Source organism: Monodon monoceros, unplaced genomic scaffold, assembly GCF_005190385.1.
Source record: "Monodon monoceros isolate NGI ecotype Baffin Bay Population unplaced genomic scaffold, NGI_Narwhal_1 Super_Scaffold_5, whole genome shotgun sequence".
In the NCBI taxonomy this organism is placed as follows: Eukaryota; Metazoa; Chordata; class Mammalia; order Artiodactyla; family Monodontidae; genus Monodon; species Monodon monoceros.
The window spans coordinates 92,012,809-92,033,511 of NW_021703782.1; the positions used below are offsets into that span (position 1 = coordinate 92,012,809).

The 20,703-nt window shown below is 35.6% G+C and overlaps 1 protein-coding gene across 4 annotated transcripts in view; it reads right to left on the reverse strand.

The window, feature by feature from the left end:
* Positions 1-20,703, reverse strand: part of PTBP3 (polypyrimidine tract binding protein 3) — a 101,103-nt gene that overhangs the window by 48,454 nt on the left and 31,946 nt on the right. Inside the window, exons 2-4 of one of the 4 annotated variants that reach the window (XM_029202116.1) lie at positions 19,563-19,647; positions 3,756-3,925; positions 1,229-1,375 (exon numbers count right to left, since the gene is read on the reverse strand). In XM_029202116.1, the coding sequence (XP_029057949.1) occupies positions 1,229-1,375; positions 3,756-3,925; positions 19,563-19,596 (351 nt within the window). In that variant the 5' untranslated portion in view covers positions 19,597-19,647. Of the gene's footprint in view, positions 1-1,228; positions 1,376-3,755; positions 3,926-19,562; positions 19,648-20,703 lie in introns of those variants that run through there. The other 3 variants (XM_029202113.1, XM_029202115.1, XM_029202114.1) reach the window with 3 other exon arrangements.

Here is a 20,703-nt window from a genome sequence, read left to right on the forward strand (position 1 = left end):
AATTCTATATTTGTTGTCATGAAACAACATCCCTGACATATTGTAGAGAAAAAATAATTAGTTTTCAGTAGTTTTCAAACTATTAGGATTCCATTGGTATAAAATTATATACATAGACAATAACCTGAATAGAGAAGGGGTACACAGTAAAATGTTAGCAAAATGTTAGTTAATTAGTTATATCTGGGTAACTGGATTGTTTCATTTTTTATTTTTCTGGATTGTTTGAATGTTTTACCATGAGCATGTATCCTATTTACAAGGCAATTTCTCATTAAAAAAAATTATACCATTTAAAAATATCTAACATTTCATTTACTCTTAAGTTTAGATAGTTTATTATAGGCCATTAATATCTCTTAGATAAGTTAAGGATTGTGTGCAGGAAATGTCACTGTTTCTAAAAATGTGGAAAACTATAAATTCAGCAGCTTGCATTATAATGACTTTCAACACAGAGTCAAAGAGCTGAAGGAGTTCTTTTGCCTAGAGCAAGAGTATCATGGCCAAATTGCTCTCAACATAATTAAAAAAACCTTTCTTAAAATGTACTTGCTTTGTGGATAAATTTTTCCTACCCTGAAGGTACTTCAAATTACTATTTTAGCTACTTAAAAATCAACCTGGAGAGACACAGAAGTTTGAACATGAATTATATCAAAATAAAAACTGGAAAATTAGGTAAGAAATGTTCATATTCTATATTCCACATTCACCTTGGAGAGTCAAAATTCATTTAATGAACATATCTATACAAATTCTTATTAACATCTTAAGTTCAGTTACTTAACATCACAATAAAAGCATCACTCAACTTCTCAATGCCTTTGTTACATATTCTGTTAAAAGAAGGGATTGACTTTTAAACACACAAATGTTACATGTTCTGTAAAAAGAAAAGGATTGACTTCTACAGTTCCTTTCAGATCTGAGATTTTTAAGAGAGACATAACGACGTATGTTTTTTTCCACTCATGAAAACAGTTTCAGGGGAAAACTAAATATCTGCCATTTCTAACACCATATCTTCAAACTTACTTCCAAATGGCAGTGCTTTCTTATTCTTAAGTCTTTGGGTAAGAATTTACATAAACAATCTTTACCAGTAGAGCATGCTAAGATGAAGAAAAACACATGATTTTTTTTCCTCTGAAAAACAGAAAATTAAATTTAAGTTATTATATCATGTGTTCTTATAACTATTTTTAGAAATACCTTTAATACTTACAGCTTGATTAGGTAGATTGTCAGTCTTAAGTTCTCTGTGATTGGAATACTGAATAAAAACAGGCTGGCTTCGAAGGTGAGGAGTAACAGGAGTGTAATAATTCACCATAGTAACAGCAGCTTCCTCAGAAGCCATTTCTAAGAAAGCCTGCAATAAACACAAGGAAGTAAAGTGAAAGCTCATGTTTTTGAAAGGCAGCTAAGAACTACTTTGTCATTCCAGCTTGCTCTAAACTCAGTATTCTCAAGAGAAATCACATTGTCCCCAAGGGGATGAAAAGACTTGTTTCAAAGTGTATCCTTGACAGTAACTGAAAACATAATTGAAAAAAGTTGGGTTCAATAAACGATTTGGGATTGGGAAATGGCCAGTTGATTAAATGATTTTATGTGGTTTTTGGTTTTCTTCTTATTTCTGTTTCTTCTAAAATCTAGAAATAATTAAAAAGGCAAAAATAAACGTGTGCATCACTACTATAAATAGTAGTAGCTTTCAGTTTCTTCCTAAAAAATTCTCAAACAGAGATGAGGCATAATGATTTGCTCTTCTCTACCTTTTTATAAAACAGCCATTTATGAATACAATTAGAGCATTCAGGTGCAAAGGCTCAATTGTACAAATTAGGGAAATGGGAGAACTTCTTACATTAAGTCAATATTGCTTTGGGTCATTCAAGTGACCTTTTTTGGATATTGGCAATCACTGTACTAATACAAGACTAACACAAGAAGAACTGAGATGGAAGAAGCTCCTTGGTATTTATGTCTTATTCTGTATAAAGCTTCTCCTAGCTGTCAGGACTCCCATTAACTTATGACAGGAATAGGATACTTACAGACCTTTAAGGTGGCAGGTTTTATCACCCTATCTTAATGGTTAAGAAGATAAAATATAGACATCTACTAAGCGTTCTGAGCCCTCAGAACTACCTATAAGAACATCTCAAATTTAAAATGCAGGAAGAACCCCTGATCTAAATCACTGTCTTTGAGGAATAAAACAGACTTCGAGTCATTTATACTATCTAAAAGGTATAGATGTCCACAACACACTTTAAAGTTGCTATCCAATTGTATCAATAATACACTTTTTCTAATATTTCTAAGAGGAGTGGATAAAAATGATCAAGGTAACAAAAATAGCTATGGCAATATTTCCTAACTATCTGGTTTTTAATCATCTTTTCAACAAAGAATTTGTAAACTGTATTCTAATAATATTCATTATATGGGGAGAGTCTCTTCCTGCAAACTCCTTTCTAAATGTTTCTAAACTCCTGCAATGTCTAACATCAGTCACACAAAGGAAAAGCTGAACAATGTCTTTGGAATATGATTCTTATCACAGGAATTTTTTCCTAAATGTATATACAACCTAAAAGTTCATATGTAAAAATAAATTTTTCTACATGGAGTCCAGTAAAAGAATTATTTATGTTTTCCTAAAGCATCCAAAGGGATCAATTTTCATAATGTAGGGTGGAGAGAAAACCGAAAGTCACTACCCACAGAAAGGCTGGTGAAAATAACCCCTACTCTGTCCTCAACACTCCACCTACAAGAACCATAGGAAAGATTATGCTTACAAGTACTACTAGTGACTCACAACAGAATCTCCTGAAGTAATTACGAACAAGATATTTTCTAAACAGGATTTATGATCAAAAGACAAGCAATTAACATAACAGTCAATTAGCACTACAGATAAATATAAACCTAGAACCAACTGCAGAAACAAAGGAAAGTGTGACATTGCCTGCTGCCTCTCAAAGCTATTTGACATAAAACATAGGATACACTATATGAAACACGATAATGTACATAACACATGGCAGTTAGACATTTCACAGCCATTAGACACGGTCATGTTGGCTCTTTCAAACCGTGCAAACCATACTATTCTCAATAGTGGCATCTGTGATAAAAAGAGCCAAGTGCATGCACTATCTCCAAAAGATGCGAGAAAAATGTGTAAACACAACAAGGGCTGAATACTAAGACATTATTTAACTTCTCCAGTTCTTAATAACCTCATCTGCATTAAACAGGGATGTTAAATAGTTTACTAAAGATAGAGGAGTCTGAATCAGACATCATTATCCAATCTCTGATGGTAATCAATCCAATCTCTTCTGATAATCACAGGATATTTTCATAAACCATTTTGTAATTAAGAATATAAAATATGTTTGTTAACAAGTCAATGAATAAGAGATAATCCTGTTTCCTATATTAACATTTTTGTTTGCTGCTTCCTGTCATTAAAAAGTTCTATTTTAAAAACTATTTAAATAGAATGAAATTTAGGGGGAAAAAAAAAATTCAAGAAAATAAAATCTTTTTTTTTTTTTTGGCCACACCTTGCAGCTTGTGGGATCTTAGTTCCCCCACCAGGGGTTGAACCTGCACCCCTGGCAGTGAAACTACGGAGTCCTAACCACTGGACTGCCAGGTAATTCCCCTAAAAATCATTTTATCACTAACACTCAGAGATAATAACTGTGGGTCAATCTTTAAAACTTACATACCTGGCTTTTTCCTTTCAACATCAAAAGATTAGTTACTTTGCCAAATGGTAGACCTAATGATATGACCTCTGCTTCGGTGACATCACTTGGAATTTTGCGAAGATGGAGAACACGGGAAGGCGAACAGGGAGGTCTATCTCCTTTAAATTTCTTGTTGTCATTCCCATTAGCTAAAAAATATAAGATTTTTAAAAAAATTACTGAAACTGATTTGGGCTGACATATTACATTAACCATATCATCACATTTGACATTTGATATTCCAAGAGTTTCAGGTTTTGAAATTCAGGAACTACGGGGCTGATGGGAGAAGAGTAGAAGACAGTGGAAAAACAAAACCATCCACCTTTCAATGAATGCATTGATTTTTCACTACAGGTATTATATTTTTTAAAAATTGAACTCTGATTTTTAACGTCAAGGAAAAGTGCTGGGTAAATGAATTACATATTTAGAGGTATCAAAACCTCTAAATAGTTAACTATTTGTTGTGAATAGAGAACAGTATTTATAATATCTTTAATGTATTTTTAAAGGTATTTTTCTAATTTGTCCTATTACTAATTAAACAAATAAGAATAAAAAATTTTAGGAAAGACAGTAATAAAAATTTTATACTTATCACACCCTACGAGGATTTGGATTTGAGATGCATGTTTATGAAAATAAGTTTATTTCTTGGGCATCATATAATTTTTACCAATCTATTTTTTAAAGTACTTTTAGAACATAAATTGTGGTTTCTTAGGATAATCTTATTCCTTATGATATAACAGGCAATTCTTAACATAAGCATCATCACCTTTCTGGAAATGCAAATTTTTAGCCCCACCTCAGACCTACTGAATCAGAAACATCCCAGTAACTGTGTTTTAACAAGCTCTCCAGATGATTCTGAAGCAACCTAAAGTTTGAGAACCACTGCTGTAAAATTAAGAAATCCATTATGCCAGTTTACAGCCAAATTTTATTTAAAGCCTATGTTTTAACAGTGACAATAACTAGAACTGACAAGCCTGTAACGAGTACTCAAATTTATGTACATAAGATTCAGAAATGTTTTTCTCCCAGAAATAGCACCAAGTAAGACTGAATGCAAATTATCTGAAAGCCAAAAGTTTCATTACAGTGTTTTTTTTTAATACTAAAATACTTAGCAGTATTAGGAGGAAAATATAATCTTTCCAAACACCTAAGATTATCATTTTTCTAAACACTAATGAAACTTCACAATCAGGTGTCTGTGATCCTAAATAAACAAATTTCATGAGGACCACGTAAAAATTATATGGCAGTATTTTGTACCCATAGCTGTGGCACAGAACTCAACTTGCTTACAGGTAAATAGGTTGACTTAATACCAAAACCAGCACTTGCTCCCAAATTCTCTATGTTCATGAATGCAGGCAACATCCTACCTGGACCCAAATACCATCAATTCCTAGAGGTCCTTACAGGTCTGTGCCTGTATAAAACAAATGCCTAGGACAGAGTGTGGAAAATAATCGGCAAATATTTGTTGGAAATTAATCTGGGAGGCAAGAGGTTCCTTCTCCTTTCTCATCATGAAATATTTATTTTTTCCCTCCAAAATGACTGATTCCATTTTCATCTCCATGCTTAATGTCACCTCACCTATGATCTTGCCCCTTCTACTCTCCCTTCCTCTAGTTTCACCCCTCCCCCACTTCCACTCAGATCCAACATCATATCAACCTAAACAGATGTATCATGTCATTATCCTGCTCTAAAAACCCTGACAGGATTCCAGCTACCTAAAATGTCCATTAGTTTCTAGTTTTCACGCTGTTTTCATTTACACTGTTTCACTGGAGTTGACAAAAATATACTAAGTTAAATATTATTAATTTTAACAGATGAAGAGACAGAGGTTCAGAGATTAAATAATTTTTGTACACAGCTAGCAAGTGATAAAAGCATTATTCAAACTTAAGTTTAAAGGTAATTTTCTTAACCACAAAAATCTCAAAGTGTCTTACCATTTGTAGAAAAAAGTAAGCAACTTGACAGTGACAAAAAATTTTCAGAGTATGTGCAGGTTTATGAGGATTATAATGATAATACTGTCACTAGATTAAATGCCAAATATCACCTCGTGGACAGGAGTGAAAGCCAAGCATGAAGTGCCTTTCTGCACCCTCCCTCCCTGTAAGCCTAGATGTCTAGACAACAATACCACCACCTTGTGCGTTCTAACCAGCACAAAGTGTTAAAGACTAGAAAAACATACTAAAGGCCAAAGGCTTTTGTAAGTTTACCCAGAATATTCCAAAATGAATGAATGAACATTAAGAAGGTTGTTTCTTTAACTGAGGTGTTCAGAATCTCCGTAAAACTATGTGTGAGAAAAGATGAATACCTACACAAGCTATTTGAGCTTGCACTGAACTATCAAATAAAGACCTATGGTGACAAATTTTTATCAAGAATTATGCAAATATATCACCATTTTAGGTTGTTAATTGTTCTGCATTATAAAAGTGCCTGCGCTATGTTCAGAGCATGGGCTATGAAATCACACATCTTGTTCTGACATAATTGAGCCTGAGATTCTTCTCTGATAAAATGAGTATAATAACAGTATTTGGAAAATGTAGTATGAGTATTTGGAAAATTAAATATGATAACATTTAAATGTTAGGTGTAATGCCTAGTACAAAGTGATCAATAATCTATGTCTTGATTTTCTTAGGAGGGCTTATTTTACCTGGAAAGTATGTCCTTTCTACTTTTTTGGTGCTAAAATAATGATTGTGGACAACAGTGGATTTTTTTCTCTTGATGTTCTTACTTTGCAAAATTGACATTGCTTAAAATTAATTGAAAATTTTATTATTCTGTGTAATCTAAAAGCCTAAGAACTACTCATCTAGATGACCCAAAAAGGTTATATCTAAAGACTTGATAAATATAACAATCTAAAAATGAAAAATGCATATAAGCAATTATATGGCATTATAATTTAATAAAAGACGAAACAAGAAAATTGCAATGCACTGAATACATAACTTTGACAAATTATTCCCTGTACAAAAGGATACACCACAGACTTTTCCAAAATTGTATTATGAAAATAAGCATTCAAAATACTTAGCTTGCATAAATCTTGTATTTTTTGAATATAATGAAAAGTCCTGAATGCCTACTATATATTAATTATGTTCCAAAGAGATAAGTGGAAGAGACTTTTTAAAAATTCATATATTCCCATCTCAAAACTGAAGGGATCTACCAAGAAAACTATCCTAGAAATATGGATCTTTTTAAAAATTCAACTTTATTAGGGTATTCTTTAGGCATAGTAAAATCCACCTGCATTTTAAATGCAGAGTATGACAACCTTTGACAAATAACCCATATGGCCACAAGAAACCATTGAACCTGGACTTTCTTTCTTTTTTTTTGAAGGACTTTTAAATTATCAATTTGATTTTTAAAACAAGTACAGGGCTATTTAGGTTTTCTATTTCTTTTGCACCTGTGTTTTTCAAGGAATTGGTCCACTTCATCTAAACTGTCAAACTTATTGGCTTAAAATTGTTCACAATATTCACTTGATATCTATCTTAGCCTGCTCAGGACACCATAACAAAATACGACAGAGTGGCTTAAACAATACAAATTTACTTTTTCACAGTTCTGGAGACTAGAAGTCCAAAATCAAGGGTCAGCATGGTCACTTTCTAGTGAGGATTCTTCCTGGCTTATAGACAGCCACCTTTTCACATGGTCCTCACATGGCAGGGGTGGAGGGAAAAAGCAAGCTCTTTGGCATCTCTTCTTCTAAAGACATTAATCCCAGTGAGGGCCCCACTCCAAAGACCCCATCTCCAAATAGCATCACATTGGGGGTTAGGGTTTAAACATATGAATTTTGGGGGTACACAAACATTCAGTCCATAACAATATCTTTTTAATGTCTACAGGATAGTTCTTGATATTGGTAATTTCTGTCTTTTTTTAATAAACCTACCTAGAGGTTTATTAATTTTATTGATCTATTAAAAAAACAGCTATTGGTTTCATTAATCCTCATTTTCTATGTCATTAACTTTTGTTTTTATATTTAATATTTTCTATTTACTTGGGGTTTAATTTGCTCTTCTTATGCTACACTTAGAAGCTTAGATCATTCATTTCAGACTTTTTTCTAATAAAATATTTAAAGCTGTAAATTTCCTTCTAAGAACAGCTCTAGCTGAACCCTACAAACTTTAGTAAGTTGTGTTTTCATATTAATTCACTTCAAAATATCTTCTAATTTCCCTTGTGACTTCTTATGAGATCCATGGATTAAGTGTTACTTTCTTTTTCCAAGCAACTGGAGATTTTTTCTCACATATTTGAGGATCATTTCTTAAAACTGCTAATACAATTCTAATGCATAATTTTAATGCATTCATATTTACTGAGACTTAAGGACCCAGCATATAGTTTACCTTGTTGACCATTTCACGTGAACTTGAAAAGAATATGTATGCTGATGGTGTGCGGGAGACTGTTCCATATGTCAATGAGGTCAAGCTGGTTGATAGTGTTGAAAACTTCTATATTAGGTGATCTACAAACTTCCTCTAAAGGGTCACATAAATATTTTAGACTTTTGTGGGCCACACAGGCTCTGAACCAACTATTCATCTCTGCAGTTGTAACATGAAAACAGCCATAGCTGACATCTTGCAGAAAAACCCAAACGAACTTTTCGGCCAAGCCAATAAATAAGTATGACTGTGTTCAAATAAAGTTTTATATATAGACAGCAAAATTTAATTTCATATAAGTTTCATGTATCAGAAATTTTTCATGTATCAGAAAATATTCTTTGTGTTTTTCACCATTTAAAATGTAAAAATCAGGAATTCCCTGGTGGTCCAGAGGCTAAGACTCCGCGCTCCCAATGTAAGGGGCCTGGGTTTGATCCCTGGTCAGGGAACTGGATCCCACATGCTGCAACTAAGAGTTCGCATACTGCAACTGAAGATCCCGCGTGCTGCAACGAAGATCCTGCATGCCGCGACAAAGACCAGGCAGAGCGAAATACATACATACATACATAAAATTTTTTTTTAATGTAAAAATCAATCTTAGCTCATGGGCAATACAAAAATGGGCAATGGAATGGATGTGGCCCACAGGGCAGAGTTTGCTAATGCCTGCTCTGGATCCTTATTGATTTTTATCTACTACACTATCAATTACTGAGAGAGGAGTGTTGAAATCTGCAGCTGTAATTGTGGATTTGTCTATTTCTCTGTTTAGTTCTATTAGTTTTACTTTATGTATTCTGAAGCTCTGTAATTAGGTGAATATATATATTTAGGATACATATATTTATCAAGAAATATAAATAAATGGAATACAAAGTAATAAATGACAAATAAAATGGAATATAAAAAATAATCTAAAGAAAGCCAGGAAACAAAGGAAAAACAGAACAAAATATATGGGACAAATAGGAAATAAATAGGAAGATGAAAGACTTAGGGGGGTGCAGATTCAATCCCTGGCTGGGGAACTAAGACCCTGCATATCGCATGGCCAAAAAAAAAAAAAAAAAAAAGACTTAAACCCAACTACATCAATAACTATATTAAGTGAAACTGGCATAAAGATTCCAATTGAGGGGCTTCCCTGGTGGCGCAGTGGTTGAGAGTCCGCCTGCCAATGCAGGGTACACGGGTTAATGCCCCAGTCCGGGAAGATCCCACATGCTGCGGAGCGGCTGGGCCCATGAGCCATGGCCGCTGAGCCTGTGCTCCGCAACGGGAGAGGCCACAACAGCGAGAGGCCCGTGTACCACAAAAAAAAAAAAAAAAAGATTCTAATTGAAAGGCAGAGATTATGGTCTGGATAAAAGGAAAACAATTATAAGGTGTGAATAAGAAACCCATTTAAAATATAAAATCCAGGTTACAAGTAAAAGGATGAAAACATAAATATGTAAACACTAATCACAAGAAAGCTGGAGCGGCTGTACTAATACCAGACAAAGTAGACTTCAGGAAAAGGAGTATCACCAGAGATAAAGTGAGACATTTCATAATGATAAAGGGATCAATTTATCAAGGAAACATAATATGTCACACATAAAACATGCACATAAATGGCAGATAATCTCTGTTTTTTAATTATAATCTTTACTTTTTTGTTTACTTTAAGCGACTGCTCTGGGGTTAAATTGACAATTCATATCTTTAACTTACCCCAGTCTACCTTAAAATAATATTATAACACCTAGGTATTATGTAAGAACTTTTCAAAGTATATGTCTATTTCCCTTATCATATCCTTTGTGTTACTATCATATATTATACTTTTCACATATGCTATAACTCCCCAAATATATTAATATTATCTTGCTTTAAATAGTCAATTACCTATTTTTCTTTCTGCATCTTATTTTATTCACTTATTGTGTCTTATGGAGCTTTCCATAGAGAGCATTCTATACTTTTTTTCCAAATAATTTTTTACTGTGGTATAATACACATAACATAAAATTCGCTATCTTAACTATTTTTAAACGTAGAATTCAGTGGTGTTAAACATATTCATAATGTGTAACTATCACCACCATCTATCTCCACAGCACTTTTCACCTTGTAAAACAGAAACTCTATACCCATTAAAAAGTAGTTCCCTAGTCCTCCCTTCTTCCAGCCCCTAGCAACCACCATTCTATTCTCTAAGATTCTGACTACTCTAAGTATTCTTTCTTATTTCCTTTTGTGCATATCATATAGCTATTTTCTTTGTGGTTACCATGGGGATTACATTTAACATCCTAAAGTTATAACACTTTAATTTGAATTTAGACCAGCTTAACTTCAATAACATACAAAAACTCTGCTCCTTTACAGCTCTGTCCCCACCCCTTTCCATTATTATCACAAAATTACATCTTTATACACTGTGTGCCCAGAAACACAAACTAACAATTCTTTTAATGCAGTAGTCTCCTAAATTATTTAGAAAACAAACTGTGGAGTTACAAACCAAGTCACTTGGTAGCTTTTAGATTAATAATTTTTAAAAAACGTATTAGCCCCTTAAATCTACAGAAAACAAAAAGTAGATAACAAACCACTGTTAGAATAATATTGGCTTTTATAAGGGCCTTCACTGAGATCTTTATTTCTTCATATGGCTTTGAGCTACTGTCTGGTGTCCTTTCATTTCACCCTAAAGGACTCCTTTGAATATTTCTTGCAGGGCAGATCTAGTGGTAATAAAATCCTTCAGTTTTTGCTCATGTGGGAATTTCTCTTTCACTTTTGAAAGAAAAATTTACCAAACATACGATACTTGGTTGACAGTTTTATTCTTTTAGCACTTTGAATATATTGGCCCACTGACATCTGTCCAAAGTTCCTGAAGAGAAATCTGGTCATATTCTTATTGAGGATCCTTGTATGTGATAAGTTGATTCTCTCTTGATACTTTCAGGGTTCTCTCTTTGTCTCTGACTTTTCAAAGTTTCATTAAAAAGGTGTCTCAGTGTGGGTCTCATTGAATTCATCTTACTTGGAGTTCATTAAGCTTCTTGGATGTTTATATTCATGTTTTTCATCAAATTTGGGAATATGGTAACTCTGGAAATCAGACTCTTCCCCTTTCTAGGGGTTTTCTCATTTGTGTTATTGTTTTTGATTGTTTTAGACTGTGTTTACGCCAAGGATCAGCTTGAGGTGTAAATTTAAGTTCTACTCAGGTGTCTTCTGAGTCTTTTCCTGGGCATGCACTATCACTTTCTACTTTTCCCTGTAGATGCAGCTGTTTTTTAATGTCCTAGTCTTCAATCTTTGGCTCCCAAAAGGGGAAAAAAAGAGAAAATGAAGGGGAGGAGGGTGTGGAAAGCACCAGCCTTTTATATGCTCTGGAAGTCACATATAGTGGGAGTGGGGCGTGCTGGCTTGCAACAATAGCGGGAGATGCAAGAACAATGGCTGCCTACCTCTTTGTCTGTACCTGCATGATCAGAAGAAGCAACCAGCAATCAGAGTACAGAAACCTTGAAGTTGAAGGACAAGGTCTTTTTTGCCTACCCTGGCTCCTATTTGTAAGCTGCTCTGGAACCACACAGTTGCCTGCCATGTGGCTGAGGGTGAGGGATGGGTAGCTGCTGCTGCACTAAGAGCTAAAATTGACCAAAATTAACCACAATTTACCTTCCAAGTCTTCCCCTGGAACTTGCAAGCCTTCAAGACTCCAGAGTTCCAAATTAGTTATAGACAGATTCTGCCAGTGCAATTGTTGTCTAGGTAGAAAGACAGACTCCTGGTGCTTCTTACTCTACCATCTTCCCAGAAACCCTCAATCATCTTTTAAATTATCCAAAAAAATGAGAAAGAAAAGTCACATATCCACATATTTACCACTTTGTGTAGATCCAAGTTTCCACCTGGTATCATTTTCAAGTCTGAGGAATTTCCTTTTCCATTTCATAAAATGTAAGTCTGTTACTAACAAATGCTCTCAGTCTTGTGTGCCTCAAATAAGGCTTTACTGTAACTTTATTTTTGAAAAATATTTTAACTGGATATAGAATTTGTTTCATTGTATTTATCTACAGTACTTTAAAGATGTTGCTCAACTGTCTTCTGGTTTGCAGTTTCAGGCAAGCACTCTCATTACTCTTATCTTTGTTTCTCTGAATAAATGTGACTTTTTTCCTCTGGCTACTTTTAAGATTTGTTCTGCATTCCTGGTTTTCAGCAATTTGATTACGAGGAGATTTGGTGTGGTTTTCACTGTGTTTATCCTGCCTGTGGTTCACCGAACTTCTTGGATATGTGGCTTTACAATTTCCACCATATCTGGAGTATTTTCAGTCATTATTTCTTCAGATATATTTGTTTCCCCACCCCCAACTTTTTTTCTGGAACTTCAATTATACATATGTTTAGACCACTTAATTTTGTTCTACAGATTATTAAGGCTCTGTTCATTTCTTTTTCAGTCTTTTGGTCTGTGTGCTTTAGTTTCTATTGCTGTCTTTAAATTCACTGATCATTTCTTTTACAGAATATTAGTGCTGTTACAGCCATGCCACGTTTTGTTTTTAGATATTATAATTTTATCTCTAGAAGTTCTATTTGACTTTTAGCTTTCATTTTCTCCCTGTTATGTTGATATTTTCCTTTAAATCCTTTCACATACTTTAATAACTGTTCCAAAGTACAAATCTGCTAACTTCATCATCTGTTATTTTCTAGGTGTGTTTCTATGGACTGATTTTTCTCCTAGCTATGGGTTGCAATTTTTGATTGAATGCTCAACATTGTGAGCACTGGAATTGTTTTATTCCTTTAAAGTGCCAGACTCCTTTCTGGAAAAAATGAAGTGCCAGACTCCTTTCTGGAAAAAAGTTAAGTTACTTTAAGATCAGGTAATTGTTTTGGAGCTTGTTTTTAAGTCTTGTTAGGGTGGGTTTAGAATAGCTTTTATGCTACAGCTGATATACCACCCCTACTGGTAAGGCACGTGTGGCTTAACATTCACCAACAGATTCAAGGGCAGGTTTCTGGAGCACTTTTCTCACAGATGGAAGCTAGAACTCCTACAGGCAGCAAGACGAAAGAGGAAAAAACCATGCAGAGATGCCCCAGAAGTAACACTTCCACTTATATCTCATTAGACAGCACTTAATCACATGACCTCACCTAGCTATAAGGAAGACTGGAAAAGCAGTCATTTAATGAGTGGCAATGTGCCCAGATAAAAATTAGAGCTCTGTTGCTAAAGAAAACAGAAAGTATTGGGGTACCCAACAAACAGTCTCTGCCATAATTCCTAAGATTAAATTTAGGAGGAAAAGCATATGATTTATGTAGAAAAGTATAAAACATTTTCATAATTACCAAAGGACTAAAATAAGACCTAAAACCATGGACTCACATGCCATATTCCCAGATGGAAAAATAATTACACAAAAAGATCAACATTTCAGAATCCCTAAGATTTTGTGGGGAAGGAATGGGGAATGAGGGGCTGTTCTAGAACTACACAAAATAATTTAAAGCTCATATGTCCATTATAGGCTAAGAGACATTCTTAAGGAATATTAATATCTAAGCAGAACGACCAGTTTGCCTGGGACAGTCACAATTTGGCATCATTGTTCTAGCAACCTGTACAGTTTAACATCTTCTCTTTTGAAAAACAATTAACAGTTGCATTGAAATAAGCTGGAATAGGCTTAGTAGATCCAATTGATTTTTTTAACTTCCAGTTTTTGCCATGGTCTCATCTAGGAGTTTATAAACCACATGTACAGTGATTAAATCTGAATGTTAACCAATGTTAACCAGTGAGACGGAATCTCTTCATGACTTTTTCACAGACAACACACAGAGTCTTTGATTTAAAGAGGAAAGAAGGGAGGGAGGGAGGAAAGGAGGAAGGGAGGAAGGGAGGAAAGGAGGAAGGGAGGAAGGGAGGAAGGAAGAAAAAAGAAAAGAAATGCAGTGGCAGTGGGGACTTCCCTGGTGGCGCAGTGGTTAAGAATCCAGCTGCCAATGCAGGGGACATGGGTTTGAGACCTGGTCTGGGAAGATCCCACATGCCGCAGAGCAGCTAAGCCCATGAGCCACAACTACTGAGCCTGCACTCTAGAGCCTGCGGGCCACAACTACTGAGACCGCGTGCCACAACTACTGAAGCCCACATGCCCTAAACCCTGTGCACAGCAACTACTGAGCCCACATGCTGCAATTACTGAAGCCTGTGTGCCTAGAGCCCGTGCTCTGCAACAAGAGAAGCCACTGCAGTGAGAAGCCCGCGCACCACAATGAAGAGTAGCCTCTGCTTGCCACAGCTAGAGAAAACCCGCATGCAGCAACGAAGACCCAACACAACCAAAGAAAAAAAAAAGAAAACAATTTGAAAAGAAAATTTAAAAAAATTTTTAAAATTTAAAAAAAATTTAAAGCAAAAGAGAAGAAATGCAGTGGGACACAAGTAGCTAAGGATAGCTCCTAACTCCTTCCATCAGTATTCAACCTTCTACCTATGCTATTCATTTGGCTGCCAGGCTGCCAGTCTGTGGAAAATGTGGGAATTACAGGCCAGTTACACATGAAATACAATTACGTTTATAATCATTCCATTTTACATCTTATAGTAAATCCATAAATCTGTAATTCTGAATTAATTTAACTTGCAAAGTTTCTTCTCCATGTGTAAACAATAAAGTGTCAGGTGTTAATATACTGACACCACTAACAGAACTTTGCAAACAGTTAAATTGTATCAGTTTTATCATCATCTGCAAACATTAGAAAATCAGTTATTACCCAATAATGGATAATATTAAATACTTTCAGTGGAATCAAAGGAAAGTTTCTGGGAAGTCATTGTATCAAAAGTGAAATGTGTGACACTAATGAAAATTCAGTTTAAAAAACTCAGCTAAAAATAAAACTTCTTTGGGGTAATAATACAAATATAAATTTTGGTGCAGCAAGATGTCATGGCAAAAACAGTGTTCTGACAGTCCCATAAAGTAGACATGTATCTGCAATCTATTTGGTGCACACATAGCTTGTTACCAAACAAGCAATATTCTACAGATAGAAAGAAAAATTATAGTCGTCAAATTTTACAAATATTTTAAAATCCACATTTAGATTAACTGAACTACAAAAATTTTGTGATGAAGACTGTACTGAATACAAAAAAGATCTTTCAACACAATACATGGCTTTCTTTTAGCTATGCATTATCAATGTGATTTTTTAAATTATTTGTGTCTTTGAAGAACTACTTAAGTAACTTACAAAGGGATTTAACTTGTTTATAAATGAGCCCTAAAAACTTTCTGACACAATTTGTTCAAAATCAATTAGAAATATTTATTCAAAGAAGTCAAGGAATGGAGTACCAAAATCTTTAGTTTTGGAAGCTTTTAGAGAATTGCAAATACTGAATCAAATATTACAGAAGTATTTTTAATGTATAGGTGACCTAAAAAAAGAAGTTTTTACGTATCAACAGGCAAACCCTTCAGCAGGCCAACAACCCCTCATAAAAGGCAAACTAAAATTAGAAATTTACCATGTATCACAGATATTTAACAAGGAAGTCTGTCTCTGTTCATGGATTTGAATGTAAATGTCTGGATTTTTAATTTTCTCTTCCCTTCTGGTAGGAATCCCCAAAGCAATAAATTAACATATACATTAGGTCATGTTAGGGGCTGGTGATACCCTAGCAAGTCCAGCAGAGCAAACACAAAACTTCCCTGAAGATTCTCACAGAAGAAGAAAATAATTCAGCCAAAGATTACCTCACAACCAAAAATTATGAATCAAGGAAAAATACTATACCATAAGCAAATACTAGCAGATACAAAACCAAGTAATATTAGCACCCTAAAGAACTCCATAATTGTAAAATCTGCGACTATAAAAATTTTGTTTTAAATAATTAAAAAATTAGGGGGAAAAAGCAATGGAAACCATAAAAAAAGAACACGATACTGTTTTTCTAAATAACAACAAAACTAGATCATCTTTAAAAATGAATCAAATAAAACAGAGAAAAATGAAAAATATATGCCTTGAAATCAATTACTCAATAGAAGGATTAAACAGCATATTAGACAAAGCTGAATAATGAATGAATCAGAAAACCATTTCAAGGAAATTATCCAAAATACAGGACCTTAATGAGAAAAAGGTGACAATAAATGTAAGAGGTTAAAACAACTGCAGGACTAAATGAGGTGGTCCTATACATGTCTAACTGGAGTTCCAAAAAGAAACAATTCTTTGGAAAGTAGGGCCACTCCTAGACAGAATAAATGAAAGTAAGTCTGCAGCAATGGTCTTCAACACTGGCTGCACCTTACATGTATCACCTAAGAAACTTTAGAAACAAATTAAGAACAGTGCCTAGGTCCCCCTTCCCCCTCCTGTAATTTTGGAATTGGTGTGGAGTAGGTCAAGGTATCTGTATTTTCTTCAAAGCTTCCCAAGCTATTTTAGTAACATCCAGGGTTGAGAACTAGTGATCTACACCTAGACACAGCTAGAGAAACCACAGAACAAAATTAAAGAGAAAAATGTTAAAACAACTACAGAGAACTAATACTATCTACAAAATAATAATAGATTGACAAAAGACTTCTCAACAACAGATGCCAAAAGAATAATAAAATACCTTCAAAGTACTGAGAGAAAATAACTGTCAACCTGGAATTCTAAATAGCTAACTACCATTCAACAGTAATATCAAAATAGACATTTTTAGTCAGTCTAAGAGGTTACCATTTATAGAGTTTTGCTGAAATAGCTACTAAAGACGATGTGCTTTAAGAAGAAACACTGAACCTAGAATGGAATGGGATACAAGAAGAAATTGAAAACATAAAAGCAAAACACAGCAGACTACTGACGCCAGCTAAACTCACAGCTCATACTTCTTTTCCTAAGTAATCAATCAACCAGGATGTCAGTCCTTCTGGTCATCCATCCCAGTAGTTTGTAAACATGACCGAACAAACTGACCTCAGTTTTAAAAATAAGAACGAGGGCTTCCCAGGTGGCACAGTGGTTAAGAATTCTCCTGCCAATGCAGGGGACACGGGTTTGAGCCCTGATCTAGGAAGATCCCACACACTGCGGAGCAACTAAGCCCGTGCGCCACAACTACTGAGCCTGTGCTCTGGAGCCCGTGAACCACAACTACTGAGCCTGAGTGCCACAACTGCTGAAGCCCACGTGCCTAGAGCCCGTACTCTGCAGCAGGAGAGGCCACCGCAATGAGAAGCCCATGCACTGCAACTAAGAGCAGCCCCCGCTCGCTGCAACAAGAGAAACCCACGCGCAGCAATGAAGACCCAACGCGCCCAAAAATAAATAAAAAAATAAATAAATTTATAAAAAAAAGAATACATGGGTCCCACCCTAGATGTACTGTTAACTCTAGGAGTAAGGGCCGAAATTTTCTTAAAAGCCTACCAGATCAAGAGGATAATCAGGTTTAGGAACTTCAGATTTCTAGCATTTCCTTCATTCAGCAGTTCTCTTAAAGTGTGGTTCCCTGGCACTACCTCTTAAAGTGTGGTTCCTCATATGGCAGCATCATCATTACCTGTGAACTTGTGGAAATGCAAATTCTCAGGACCCACTCCAGATCTACTGACTTAGAAATTCTGAGGATGGACTCTGCAACTGTGCTTTAGCAAGCCCTCCAGGTGATTCTGATGCCAGGTCATTTTTGAGAAAGCTGCTTTAATCTCCTGCTCTAAGTACCCTGTTCACACTTCCACATGAACAAACCCCCTGCTGCTGTCCTGCCTACAAAATCCTTCCATTTAGTCTTCTAGAGCAATGTACCATGGCTGACCAATTCCCAAACATTCTTAATCTCTTCACTGGATTTTTACATCTTTTGTCTTAACTGAACCTGGTTCACTTCTCTTATAGGGTCTTCACATAAAGGCTGTTCACTCTCCCAAACATCATGTAACTCAGGGTCTGGAAAGTGAGGTCTACTCATTCCCTAACTCCCTATAACACCAAAACATCTGGATAAAGATCTCACCTTTTCTGAGACTCTCCACTCTCATGGCTTCAGTTGTTAAGTGTATTATGATATTGACTTCCAAATTTCTCTTATGATGTTGAGACCAGAACCCACTACCTATCTCACACTTCCATCTGGATGTCCCCAGAGGAACCTCAAATCAATATATAAAAATCTGGGGACTGGGCTTCCCTGGTGGCGCAGTGGTTGAGAGTCCGCCTGCTGATGCAGGGGACACGGGTTCGTGCCCCGGTCCGGGAGGATCCCGCGTGCCGCAGAGCGGCTGGGCCCGTGAGCCATGGCCGCTGAGCTCGCGCGTCCGGAGCCTGTGCTCCGCAATGGCCCGCGTACTGCAAAAAAAAAAAAAAATCTGGGGACTTCCCTGGCGGTCCAGTGGTTAAGACTCTGTGCTTCCAATGCAGGGGGTGGTGCGGGTTCGATCCCTGGTCGGGGAACTAAGATCCCACATGCCATGCGGCCAAAAAAAAAACAAAAGACAAAAAAAACGGAACCTGCCATATTGTCCAACCCTGCTCTTCCCGTACTTTCTAATATAAATGAAGGCACCACAATTCAGCTATCCAATTATCTAAGTCTAAACCTATAAATCATCAATGGAATTCCTTATTCAAACATTCAGTTAATCACCAATTACCATCAATTATTTCACCTTCTGTTAAGTTCTCTAATTCTCACCATCACAACTACTACCGCTATAGCACAAATTCTCCACCCTTACTAGGATTTCTTGTACAGCAATAGCTTCCTAACTGCTCACTCTCTCTCAAGTATTGCACTCCTCCAATTCATTTTACAGTCCCTAAATTTCAAGAACATTTATTTTTAAAATCATGTGAACTTATAGTTTTAATACTTCTACTCTAAATCCATCATCATTCAACACAAGTTTTTAAATCTAGCTCTTTTACTCAATAGTTCTAGATCACCAACTTACTGATAATTTTATCACAACTATGTGATAATTTTACTTACTGTGATAATTTTATCACAACTATGTTACAAAGAATGTCAGTCAAAAAAGTAATTATCTAATTAAATCCAAATTAATGCTTAAAATTTAAGTGCTGTAACTAATAATTTCATCTATGTGAACTTCACTGCCACAAATTTTAGATTTTGTTGTAAATAACAGCACTGCATGTTTATAAGATGAGCAAAATAAGAACATTGTGAAAAGAAAAATTTTGAAACCCAGAGAAAGAAAACATCTCAGATTTTGAAAAAATGAAAACTCACCATACACACCTGCAGAACGAGTGGAACTGTTCATGGTAAAAGGTCCGTTAATGATGTCGGAAGAAAGAAGCTCATCAGATCCCCGCTGAAAAGTAAGAGCAATATTCTGTTAATAAAACAAGTCTTGGATAATGGTCCATATTTACTACTAAAAATATTAAAAGCTAATATTACTTAATCTGAATATCAAGGCACTTAAGGGGAAGTCTTCAAGAATCATAAAATCTAAAGGTTGGAAGTGAACTTAATAGTAAACAAAAATTATTGAACATCCACATGATTGTTAGTTATAAAAAAGAGAATTGCCATTACATAATTGGGGGCATAATCCCACAACCCTTTTGAATGAAACTCAATTCTCTGAAATACTACATCTGAAGTGTCAAAAACCATATTTAGGGGTTGAATCCTGACATTGTTTTTGTAGTACATTTTTAAGTATATTTAGTATATTTTAAATACATTTTGGTATATTAAGTATGTTAAGTTTTGTAGTATATATATATTTTTATAAAGGACTGATGACTTTTTTTTTTTGGCTGCGTTGGGCCTTCGCTGCTGCGCGTAGGCTTCCTCTAGTTGCGGTGTGGGGACTACTCTTCACTGCAGTGCGCAGGCTTCTCACTGTGGTGGCTTCTCTTGTTGCGGTGCACGGGCTCTAGGCATGGGCTTCAGTAGTTGTGGCTCATGGGCTCTAGAGCACAGGCTCAGTGGTTGTGATGCACAGGCTTAGCTGCTCCTCGGCATGTGGGATCTTCCCAGACTAGGGCTCGAACCCATGTCCCCTGCATTGGCAGGTGGATTCTTAACCACTGAATTACCAGGGAAGTCCTGTAGTACATTTTTAAGTATTTGCGTGCAAATAATTGTGTAGCACTTTGACTTTTTCATAGATGTGTATTTTTAAAAGTTGAACACAAAGATGCAATTTATTTCTATATTGGTCAAATCCTTTAAATAAGTGATTTTTTTCATTCATTAATCCTTAAAATGATCTTTAATGTGTACTATTTCTTTCTTTCTTTTTTTTTTTTGTGGTACGCGGGCCTCTCACTGCTGTGGCCTCTCCAGTTGTGGAGCACAGGCTCCGGACGCGCAGGCTCAGTGGCCATGGCTCACGGGCCCAGCCGCTCTGCGGCAT